Source organism: Cyrtonyx montezumae, unplaced genomic scaffold, assembly GCF_038088225.1.
Source record: "Cyrtonyx montezumae isolate F1298 unplaced genomic scaffold, pur_monq_1.0 scaffold_3, whole genome shotgun sequence".
NCBI lineage: Eukaryota > Metazoa > Chordata > Aves > Galliformes > Odontophoridae > Cyrtonyx > Cyrtonyx montezumae.
The window spans coordinates 114,580,566-114,593,380 of NW_027072034.1; the positions used below are offsets into that span (position 1 = coordinate 114,580,566).

At 41.0% G+C, this 12,815-nt stretch overlaps 1 protein-coding gene across 1 annotated transcript in view; it reads right to left on the reverse strand.

Moving 5' to 3' along the window:
• The window catches only part of POLR3B (RNA polymerase III subunit B), a 69,587-nt gene continuing 56,772 nt past the window's right edge, over positions 1-12,815 (reverse strand). Inside the window, exons 25-28 of the mRNA XM_065743073.1 lie at positions 11,869-12,035; positions 9,917-10,030; positions 4,033-4,206; positions 1-581 (exon numbers count right to left, since the gene is read on the reverse strand). Coding sequence (XP_065599145.1) covers positions 452-581; positions 4,033-4,206; positions 9,917-10,030; positions 11,869-12,035 — 585 coding nt within the window. The 3' untranslated portion in view covers positions 1-451. The remainder of the gene's footprint in view (positions 582-4,032; positions 4,207-9,916; positions 10,031-11,868; positions 12,036-12,815) is intronic.

Here is a 12,815-nt window from a genome sequence, read left to right on the forward strand (position 1 = left end):
TGTTATTTCACGCATTTATTAGTCTTTCATATTCCACTAGTCTGCAAAACATGTTTTTAGCCTCTCTGAATAAGATGTGCACTGAGGGCAGTTCATGCCCACATCCAGCAAAACATTTTTCAAAACAAAATGCAGCAAAAAGGGGTTGCTACATCCTTCAGAGGGATATATGTGCTTTGCTATGTCATGGCCTTATTCCACCATCCCCATGTGCCTTGGTCACTGTGACTAATCGATGCTTTCAGAAGTGCTCCCAGTGGATGTCACTGATGAAGCATCCTCTATGAACTTAAAACAAGGAGAATACACTAGAAAGATTTCCTACAACTGGTTTGCACCTCCCTCTGCCCACTTAGGTTTTAGAGTTACTCCTGCTCACCAAACAATCTTCCAGTTACACATATGCTGGGTTTCTATTTATGAAAAGTACTTTTTTCCTTCTTTTTCTTGTTCATTCGTTGTACTTAGCTAGTTTTAGCCTAGGTATGATATTCATCGACTGCAGTTCTTGGAATAAGAGTTTACAGGCATAAGGTATCCGCAGAGAAGACACATGACATGATGATTTGCAGTAATGGCACCTATGGAAACAAGCAAAAAAGAAAGTCAGTTTATGCATAAAGAAAGCTCTGCAGAGAAGAGCAGTTGCCACCATCCATCATTTCCATTGTCACTTGCATTTAAACACTGCCTTCAGTCCTAGAAGGAGCTGAGTGCTAATGACACGTTAGCACTTTTAAGGAGATCACAACTTTAGGCTTTTAAATAAAACTGACTGAAGTCAATAAGAGCTTCATGTTAAATCTGCACTTTTGTTGGGCAAGAATCACAGTGCTCATAGCAGCTACCAGGACCAACTTCTGCTTCTTCACCACTCGCACAACTGCCAACAAATGTTCAGCATTACATAATGAGAAAGGAGGTGAACAGGACAAGGTATTTCAGAAACACAACTCATGATTCAGTTTCCATCTTATATACAGTCACAAAAAAGAGGCAGGAAGAATGAAATGTCACATTTAGTTGGGATTTTTGTTTTCCCCTTATTCACAACCTTACCCTACACTGCCTCAAACCAATCCATATTCCTAACTCAGAAAAGGAGCGACTCCCCCCTTAGGTCCCTCTGTAGAGACAGCAAAATCTTCTGTAGAGAGGGTTTGCTGGTGAAGCTGCTTTAACACAGTCTGCATTCTTTACTCAAACAATGATATTAACATTTGGGAGAGAGTTTTTCCTTTTTATTTTGTTTCTTATCTCTGAATTTTCTCATTCTTGTTTATTCTCCGTCTTCTGGCTTTGGAGAGTTGATGAAGCCAGGCTCTGGGAACACAGAGTGACCCAGCATTCCTCTAATGGTCTAATCAAAGCTCTCCTTCTACTTACATGTTTCATATCTATATTCCTGGCATGAGGTCATGGCAGCAAAGTTGCTACATGTTTCTGTGGTACAGAATGAGTCCAAAAACCAATATCTACAATAAAGCCAATGCTTAGTCACTTGTTTTTGTTATCAGTGACCTCTACCTGAAGCCTGAGGGAGTCACTACAGCCAGGTCTAATAAGGCTGGTTCATGTCAAGCAAGGTTCTTGGTTATGAAACTCACCATTAGTTCTTCCACAGTTACTCTTACCGGACTGTGCTACTTCTCTTTCATGGACATACTTGAAGACCATGCCAGGGACCTGCTCCGAAAAACTGACCTCCACATGTTCATAATTGGGGTGTTTCTATTTTTTATTTTCCTCTTGAAAACCACATAAGTTTCAACAATTAATGGTATAGAAGATTTCATTACATTTCTCTGGTTTATGATGAGGAATGAGGCTTCAGGCTCTCCAGTAATTAGTTAGACTTTGCCTAGATCTGACTGCAGATGAGCTTGTGTTCCCTGCAGCACGCTGCACTGTTCCACAGGAGTGTTACAGCTGACACGCCGCTAAACCAGCATGGACCTCAACTACAGCTTTGTAACTATTAGCTTGTTCCAAATGTATACTGATAGCTAAGGTTTTAGGAAGGGTGAAGCAGCCTAAACAGAAGTGATTTTTGATGACAACAAACAGCAAACAGTTGTACTCTTTAAAGAAAAAACAACAACAAAAAAAGAAACTTGGCAAGCCCTTGGAAGCCTGATGAGTCACTACTTCTCTAATCTCAGAAGTCTAGTGTTTAATGACAGCTGTACCACACCTTGAAGCCAGACCCTTCCTGGCCTCTTTTGTATGTCCACAGAGATCATCCAGAAAGGCTATAAGATATAATGTGCACAAACTGAAGTTACTGTCAAACCGAGGTCATAGAAATTGAAGTATCCAAGAGACCATTTGATCCTAGGATTGATACTACGCTGGACAGGAAAAGGCAACAGAGCTGAAGTTGATGTTAAGACTTTAAAATGCTCAGACTATATAGAAAAGACCAATTTATCATCAACAAAGGACCAAATTCTGTTCAAGGAATTCAGTATGTAACTGTACCACAGCAAAGCTGAAGGATTTGTGTGCAGCTGGTATTGCTACACTAGGCTTCTACTGTATCTTTCATGGGGACAGACTGTCACCACCACAACAGTCCCCTTTCCCTACAAAAGCTCAGGCCCCAGCACCAATGCACTGTTACTGTCCTGCACAAGACATACCCAGCTGCTAGTCCTGGTCTGAGAGGACGAGCGTATCTTCCTGCAGACAACTGTCCTTAATGCTACCCACCAAACAATATGTTTCTACAAGGCTTCTCACAGCAGCGTCTGATGAATGCTGAAATCACTGACAAGGCCAGCTTGGAAGACGTGAGTTTTTCTTAATGACTGTCTCTTTTGTGGTGCTCATTATAGGGCCTTGCTTTGGCTACTGGTAGGTACATCGTATTGCTCAGCAGAATCTCTCTCTTTTTCATTACTCCTGCACTTCAGACAGCTTTTCACAGAACTCAACCGCAAGAATGTCTCACTCTGAGAGTTTCTTTCAGTCACTTTAAAAACTCACTGAACTTGGTTACGTTATGAACTTCAAAATAGGAAGTATATTGATTAACAATCCCTTAAAAACACAGTTTAACACTATCGCTCATGCTTAAACTCCCAGTTTTCTTCAAGGTATTTTCATTTAATCTGGTCTCTGAAAATCTTCAAGGCCTGTTCTAAAAGCCAAGGTCTTGTAAGAAAAATTGAGCTACATCTGCATGTCAGTATCTTTAAGGCAGTGCATTACACAGTGAGAAGCAGCTGTTTGACTTAATGCATGCTCTTCCTCTCTGGCAGCTTCCTTCAACTCTTGCTTGCACTGCAGAAGCTTTAAGAGACTTGGATCAGAAAGAGAGCTCACTCATCACATACAGTGCATACACACTCAAGAAAAATAAGAGCCTAAAAATGTTTATTGCACAAAAGCCAGTAGGGCAACGTCCAACTAAATATCACCAGCCAGGACAGGCTGTACAGAAAGCAGGCTTTGCCTGTACGTCTGCTGCACACGGAGCTGAACAGCTACTGACATTAGCAAACACAGTGATTTCTTTCTGGCCAGACACACTTCTGAAGAAAGATTTGAGCACAGACAGAAAGGGTAGCTGTCACTTCTATATATAAACTGAAAATGTCTCAACTTTCTTATATTATTATATCACAGAGAAATCACTCTCCAAGAACCAAAGTAAACAAAGCCCAACTGCCTGCTTCTCCTAATTGATACTGATATCTAAAATGCTGCAAGCTTCCAGTGTCATTGTGAAATATTTAGGAATGAATCTCTCTTTCTCCCCACAACTCCTCACTTCCCCGACACATAAATACTGAAGTAACCTGTAGCTTGAACACACACAGTTGATATTTTCTTCCCCTAGTCAAGGGACTCCTGGCCACGGGCAAAGTTCTGTCACGTAGAGGCACCTTTACTCTGTACCATGCTGATTTATGTACCCTAGAATTGAGGGCTGTCTTGAAAGTAGGAACATCTATGAACGATGCCACATGCACGAAGTGAGGAAGGGACACCATGACTTACAAAAGACACTGCTGTTAGACAACTTACCAGCCTGAGTATCCCAGCAAGCCACACTGCCCACAAACATCCACTTCAAAGGCATCACTTGAAATCATCAGTCTCTCCAGTAGCAGCATGCTGGCCCCATATCCTATCAGACAATCCCGTTCCATCTCTCCGAGACGTAAACCACCATCACGAGATCGACCTTCAGTGGGTTGCCTTGAAAATAAATATTAGAAAAATGCACTAAGTATTCAGAACACCGGTCCCACCATCCTAGCAATACTTGCCTTCTAACTGTAGGAATGGTATAGTGTCATCAGACAACATTCTACAAACCAGCCCTGCTGATCTCATAAATGTCATTCAGATTGAAACATTTCATCTTTGCTCCTGCACTGGCAACCTGAGGCAGTTCTCTGAGCAACTACTGCAGGGTCAGACCACAACTTTATTTCACAGAATGCAGCTGAGCCAGCAAAAACAAAACAGTATCCAAGGAGAAAACTGAAAACTGTATCTAACAACCACATATCTGGATACAGATTTGGCACTCTTATTTTTTTCTGAAACATTCACTGTATTTTGCAGTTATCTAAGTGAAACAATATTCAGCAGCTCATGAACGAGTCACATAGCTCATATGTCAGTTGAACTGCAACCAAGACTACATGGTTAAAATGAAACCATTTAAACCCTAGAGATAGTATCAAAACAAATAAGCAAACAGCATGATCAACTACTCCCTTCTGCTATGGACATTACTAAGAGTTTATTGAAATTCTATACTTTTTTTTTTAAAGTAACAATTATCTCATTAATTTTTTTTTGCGTTTGATGGTTAAAGTAATTTTAGTGCTGTATGGGATCTCTAGCTCCCCAGAACGAATCGAAGTCCCACTTCTTGTCTGGAAAGACTTCTCATCCTCATGGTGCCAGAGGGAAGGAAGTTTTAACTAATCAGAGAACCGTAGGGGTTGGAAGAGACCTCTGAGGATCAAGACCAGCCCCAGATCAGTGGAAACAGACACTGAACATCTGAAGATAAAAAAGGCAAGGTAAAATCTATTACTTAACTATATATACTTTTTTGGTTGGACATCGTCAATGTTCAATATTCATTTGCTATGCTGCATTTTAGTTCAGTATTAGTTCTACTTTCATGTACTAGTACAACACAGTAGCATTTGAGTTGCAAATATTAGAGTGGACTATGAAGCAAAACCAATCTTAACTTCCTAAGCACTAAAATATTGTATGCATTTTATTAAATACTTCAATCTTAGTTCTCCAAAGCACAACAGTAAAGAGAAGGAATAAAAATTGTTGTTGGAAATCACAGGAGGTTTCGTTGGACAGTGAAAGCTACTGTTTGTGCACTGTTCCTTTATTCTAGAGCACTATAAATCACATAAAATACACAAAAATGATACATACGGATCATAACTTTTGGAGTATATTTAGTTAATATTATACCAAACTACCAAATTTGTTAAATATATGAGACAGATTTAAAATAAGTTTTTACCAGCTCGGGGAAAGAGATTTCTGAAAGACTTCAACATCTAATAATTACTTACAACATTTTTTTTTAAACTAGCTAATAGCTAATTACCAGACCAAACTGACCTTCCAAAGATGCAAGCTGTGTTTGTTTTTTAGGGGAAGTAGCTCCCTTTACTCTGACCACAGTGGAACTTTAAAACTAATCTGCTTGTAATTCAAATCGCCTTTTTCATTCACATAACCTTCTATTTTCCTCCGCTGTTGGGAGAATGGATAGAAGCTGTTTACATCCTGATTAAAATCCCAACCCCCCCCCAGCTTGGGCGATGCACCATCACTGTTCAGACGCAGTTTTAAAGGCCTAACCCTGTGGGGAATGCAGTTTTGTGAAGTGCTTAGAGGCAGACTTTAAAAGCAGACGGGCCTCCAGAAGCAAAGACATTCGCTGCAGCATTCAAAGTGCCCGAGTTTTCTTCTACCAACTGACTTGTACAGAAACAGTTAAACTCAGAGGCTTACTTTCAAGAGTATCACCAGGTGCTGGTCCACAGGATAAAATCCCAACAGAGCTTTATAAACGTGACCTCCCCAATAAAGTCACAATCCAATTAAGGGAGGATAAAACCACTTGAAAAAACTATGGGGTCTCGATTCCAGCCCTTGAAGAGTTGCAGGACGAAGATTTTTAAGGCAGCTGAAATCCCATTAAAAAAAACCCATGCACATGCAAACTTGAATCTTAAGCTCTTAAGTGTTTCACTTCCACTGAATGTCAAAATTATCCCACTATAAACAAAACAAATAAAACTCTCACTTCTCAGAGAAGCAGTTTTCTAAAGTACCAAAAATTTCAATATTGAGATTGAGCTTTTGTAGAGAGTCTGTCTTTGGCTCCTTAAGTTTATCAGAGTTTTCTTCAGCTTACATGAGTTTGAAAACTTTTCACACCAAGGATTACTTAAAATATTAAACCAGTTTTTAGGAAGCATTTGTGCTTCCCCTTCTCTACACACGTACACTGCAGCTGTTGCCCTGGGTAACTGCTGCCATTATTTATTCTGAATTTAACACTCAGAAGACAAAGCAGACACTTGAAGATAAGACAGGGAATATAAAAAAAAATACATTTTTTATATTTTAAGGAAAATAGGATTAAGAGATCTTAAAACGCTTAAATCTTACATAAAATGAATAGATCTTTATATTAAAAAGATATATTCAGGCCAAGTGACCTTTATGCTATTTAGCTGTTGCATTTAGTAAGAAAGGCATAAAACAATTAACTTCAGTGGTTTAAGCACATTAAGGATTTCTTGGTGCTAATAACTGCATTTTCTTTCACTTTCAAGAGAAGCAGGTTCAGCTTCATGGCCCCGTTCCTTCTTTCAGTGGCCAGTGGAGGGAAACGTGACCAAACTCCCATGAGTAACACCTCTGGGGTTTCACCTCAAATCCTTGCACCTGCCCCAGAGCTGCTGCCTGAAATGGTGGCCTTCCAAAAGCAAGACATGACCTAAAAATCTACTGCCCAACAGGAGGAGGGAGCACTGTGCTCCCCAGAGAGGAACTCTGACCACTCTCACGTCACAGCCCTGCGGTACAATAGGAACTGGCAATATCTGTAAGTTCAAAGGATATACAAGTGGCAGCTCTGACAATGCCCACCAGAACAACCGTGTTTGCAGAAGGCTTACTTTGTTCTCTCATAAGGAAGACTAAAAACAATTTATCTATGAGAGATGTAGCATCTGCACAACACCATCTATGAAACTTAGTTTTAAATTAATTGTTAACCAGTCATGGGGAAAAAAATAATTAATTCTTGCATTTCATTTAGCAAACACCAACTCAGAGGGTAACATCCCAGTGGTTTTTGACCATGTTGACAGCGTTGCTCTGCAGTTTCACAGTCTTGTTTAAATCTGTGCAATGCTTAGCACTAGTAATGTTCAAGGAACTCAAGTCTTCAGCCATACTTCAGATGGAAACATAACTCTGTCAGTTAAGGTACACTTGATACGCAATTAAATGCACTTCAAGATGATGACTGCTAGGTTCCATGCTGGAAGATGCTACAAGATTACTTTTAAAAGCAAAAAAAATAACAGCATTAGAGGCAATCTGTCAGGAAGAACAGTGGATGAAAAAATAATAGTGAATATGAAAGCTGGCAAAGCAGGCTCTATCAGCAGAGGCAATGGCAATAAGAGCAGTTTAATTAGTTGAAAAAAAGAAAATTCCTGAAGGACTAGTCAAGAGGCAGCATAAATTGAACATTCACTAGCTTTCCTCAAAGTCAGATAAAGAGCCCTAGCTGCATAGTATGATGCTACAGACTGGAACAAAGAATTCAAAGCAAGGGGTGGGGGAAATCACAGCACATTCGTCTTTACATACAAGTATTACCTTGACTTGGGATTTAGGTTTCATTTAAATTCAGTATTTCTACAAAGCTGAGAAGTTGGAGGAGACAACATGAAAGCTGATGAAGGGATTTAGGTAAGCTAGGAACTTTAGTAAAACAACTGGGCACACCTCTAGCTGAGACAGTAAGCTTTCTTTTTCATATGAAGGACCAATAGTATGACTAACACAAAGCACAAAAAACAGGGCAGACAGCACAGTAATTGGGAATGTCATTCAGGTTCATACCGGTAAGGAGCTGCGATACAGAAATTAAGAAGAGTAAGTGCAGCACAACTATTCATGTGGTTGGTGGAAAAGCTTAGAAATAAAGAAGTTTTTCATGATTTCTCTCCCAGTTCAACCACTGGTATTTTCCTCTATGGAAAACAACTTAAATTTGTCCCAGAAAAAGCATGAGGTCAGACAGCCAAAGTACACGGGAAACATGCAACGAAAAAATACTTCTTTATCAGGTAGAGCAGAGACCAGCACCTCCACTATGTAACAGTGTATGAAGAGATGAAAGCTGTACCTGTTAAGAGGACAGACCGGCTAGTGGTGTGTGGGCAGGCAGGGCAAGCTGCCTGGCAAAACTCAGCTCATAACCCTCTGTGATGGATAGTGTTAGACTGAAGGATTCACTAGAAGCCTCCTCAAAACAAACACTGTGCCACTGAGCCACTTCCTGTGAGACAGGAACGTCAACTATCTGGCACGTGAGTGCAAGCAGCTTTAGAGCTGGAGCCAAAAAGCTGGTTTGCCTCTGTAAGGTGTGAGGTTAACAGAATGAATAATACCAAATGGTATTATAGCTAAGATAGATGGTATAATCAGACAGATTATTGTGATGGAAAAGAGACAATCAAAGTAAAGGGAAAAAATGTTCACACCCATGTCCTAGGCTCACAATAGGAAACTCCAAAGGAGCCATCTCCAACAAGAGATCCTTCCCAGTGGTGGTCAGCCCTTACATGGGGTCTGGGATAGGTGGAGCCAGACCCCACCCCTTCGGTCACACAGTGCATTGCCTTCACCTGTGCTCCCACAGCTGACTCAGTGCTTGCCTCAGTGATCAATCAGTGGTTCAGGCTGTGATTCAACAGCTCCCATACAGCCTCCAAGGGAAAAAGGTGAGTAGCACCAGTGAAAGCACAGTGCTGCCAATTCCCCAAAGTTGCAGAGAATGTAAGCCCACCTCCAGATGTTCTTATTGCATATACCCCAGAGTATGTCTTCAAAATGTACCTAAGAGGACATCAGTGCAGTAATCAACCTTTTTGTTGGAGAGAATACCAAGTTCAGGCTCAGAGCAATCATCACAACTCCACAGAAACTGACAAGATATTTAAACTGGGCAAATAAAAATGGAGATTTATTGTTGGGGTCTCTGTAAACTTTGCAACTTGTTAGTACGAAAGCACAGTTCTCCTGCACGGTATTGTACAAAAAACTGTGGATCACCACATAAAACTCTAAATTAAGTTCTAGAGTTGCATGGAAGTTTTGCAAGGCCAAGTACAGTGTACTGGGGATGCACGTTACAGTAATGCTGATTTGTGCTACAGTTGGGCCACATCAATATTAACCTCTCAGTACCGCAGACCGTTGAAATATCTAAAATAATTTCTCCCTCCTGCTCGTTTCTTACTTTGTAGAAGTACGATTGTTAAAGGAAAAAAAAGAGAACAGTCCTCCTGAAATGCCTATGATAAGAACGATCTGGCAGGGAAGAGCCAAAGCGTGCACTACGAATCAGAAGGTGGTACTTTTTAACCAACTGTAAACAGAAGTCTGAGAAGCACTCAGTTTTTGTATGGCACAAAGCACACTTGGATATTCAGAACAACCTTCTATCACAGTGCACCGTGAGAGCTCTACTCTGTAACAGTATATAAAAAGGTAATAGCACTTTTTGTCAAGCATCAAGAGGTGAACAAACTCCGTTTTATACCTATTAGTCAGCTGGGCATATTTCTGAGGTCAGGCCAGGAATTCTGCACCCAGCCTTTGACAGTACCTGGTGAGCACTGCTCTGGGTCCTCGAGCTCTTGCATGCATTTTATCCAACACCATGTGCTTCAGTTTCTGGTAGTACACAGGGCCAAAATAGATGTATGCTTCCAAAGGCTCCCTGGAAGGATTAAGATAAAACACAACATCCACAGTCAGCACATATTTACCTTAAGAGAGACAAGCATGCCATGGGCAAGAGGAATTTAAAACAATCCAGGAATCACAAGTCCTTGAAGAATGTGTTTGGGCTTCCAGGTCAACTGGCCTAAAAATCCTCCAGAGCACATCTCTGAATGGAAGAGCAGCTCACTGCTAGCACCATGTACTGCTCTATCAATGGACAAGCAAGAAACAAGCTCCCTGGCTCCTGCCACACGCTGCACTACCTGCAGCAGGTAGGGGCCTGCTCAGCAGCCGTGCCCCCAGTACAAAACTCTTTGCCCAGGTAGGCACTGGGGACTCAGACAAGCAGGGTAAAAGGACCCTTCAGAACTGCATTTCAGATGCTGAGCTTTGCATCAACTCAGGAACATCTGGAAGCAGCACAGAGGGTGTTACTCATTTCAGCAAGCTAGAATAATAGCTCAAGATTATGTCTTTAAAATACCACCAACTGTACGAACAGCTCAAGCACCAAAAGAGCAGAAAGCAACAGCTGAGAGCACTTGGTCATTTCCCAGTTACCACCTTCAGCACTCACTAACAACCAGATTTAACACAAAAACTCAGCACTGACAACCATTTATTTCTAGAAACATACACGTGAGGCAAAATCAAGCAAGAGACAACTTCCCATTCACAGTCCCTACTTCCACGATAGAGCATCAATCCAAAAGCTGCCCATCGAATCCAATAATAACATGTAACTAGACATCTGGAATCTGCATACGTATTTGAAACTTTCACACATAGATGCTTTCAAATATCATTAAAAAATAGATGAAGCATGTGAAATTTGCCTGAGAGAATACCAGTATCCTAAAGAAAAGTCTCTAAACAGGGCAGTACAAAATTGAAGTTTGGAAGCAGGGGATTTTTAGAGCAAGATTATTTTATTTTCGATGAGAAATAAGAATAGATGTGTTTGTTAAAAGTTATGAGTCACCAACAGAAAGCATTTCAAACATTTGAATACTTCATAAAGAATATACGGAATATGGAGGGGTAAGGTAAGGTAGATAAAATCTTCGGTCTCGAAACAAAAGACAGCATATGGAATAAATTGGTAGGAATAGTAATTACAACAAAACAACTTACAGGAGAGATCTAAACTTATTCCTTGAGAAGAAGGGGACTGGGAGAATAATAAAAATAGCAGGAAGGTGGGATTAAGATGCATTTTGGAAGGCAGGCATGTGGAACCATATGGCCTTTTCCTGTTCCTAAACTATCTTGAGTTCTTTGAACTCTGTGTCTCAGAAGCCGGTCCGATTGGCACAGCAGGAAGGTTGCAAATAAGAGTATTATGCCAGACTGAATCATTGTGCAAGTGAAAGGAAAAAAATAATAAAAGAAAGCACGTACAAAATATTCCGAAGGAAATAACACCTGCCTCCAAATCTACATTTTACAGTATTATTAGAATCAGTATGAAAATGCTCATCTCCTTCCAAGTACAGACAAGAACTGCTGCCAAAAGAAACCTGAAATTTCTTCTGTTGTCTCAGAAGAAATACCTTGACTTTAACTTTCTTGCCATACAGAAGAACTTGGAAGATTTTCATGCCTCCTACAGTAGCCATTCACATCACAGCCAAGCAAACACTGATTAATTCAAAACACAGAACCACAGAATGCGTTTAAGAAAAAAGAAGTGCTCTTGCCCCCATCTCACAGATTAGGTTGTCAATAACAGAAAGCTCTGGAGCTCTGAAACATAAGAAGCACTTTTGGATGTGCTTCAACAGCATTTCCCCACTCCCCCCAAGACAGCTAAATTACGCAGCAAATTCTTACCCGGTGATACCAGATGTTACATAGTCCTTCCCTAGGTAGTTATAACCATGGCGAATGAGGTCTTCACACACATCCTTCACTTTACTGCCTCCAAAAGCTGTTCCATAGTGAAATCTGCCATCTAGGACCCCAGCCTTCCCAGCCAGGAGTTCAATTAACTTTCCTACCTGCACAAGGAAAAGCAGAGTTAACAGACTGCTCACCAGTACATGCTAGAATGTATTCAAAGTGTTAGTAAGACTAGTGTGAGGTGTCCCTGCCTATAACAGAGGATAGAAACTAAGAGATCTTAAAGGTCCCTTCCAACCAAAACCATCCTATGATGGGACTGAGATGGCAACCTGTGCTACCTCATGCAATGGAAGGAGTGGGGGCAACCCAAGGAGAACAAGGAGGAATTCCTGTAGTAAGATGTGATCACCAGACAGGGTCTGGGAACCCTTTAAGTCCTAGAGTCAGACATGGCAATTTTTTTCAGCTTCTCTGAAAAGTGAGCACAATTCAGCACGGCCTTATGCTCTGGGAGACAGTCACAGAGTTTGACACTCTACAGTGCAGCAGTGGGAACAAAAGGAAGGCAGCTAACGAAGGAAAAAACATCACAGGTGTACAGAATAATCAGTGGAGGTCAGGTTGTGATGTACATGGTGCATCTTGTGTGAATTCCAGGGAGGTGTGTGCAGGGTTTCAGTAATAGTTCCAGGCCTTACACATCTCTGCTCTTCCCCTCACTGCCTGCCCGGCTGGCTTACTGGGCTAAGCCACTTGGGATGGAGAACAAGAAATGCTCAAAGGGAAAGGTTTCAACTGAAGTATCTGGTTGCTCTTTTAATAGTTTGATGTAGGACAAAAATGACTGTGATGCACAAATGAACAGCCCACATCCTGACTCCCTTTACAGAAGGATGTTTCAAAACAGAGAGTTGAATGCTTGTAAGAGAGCAAGC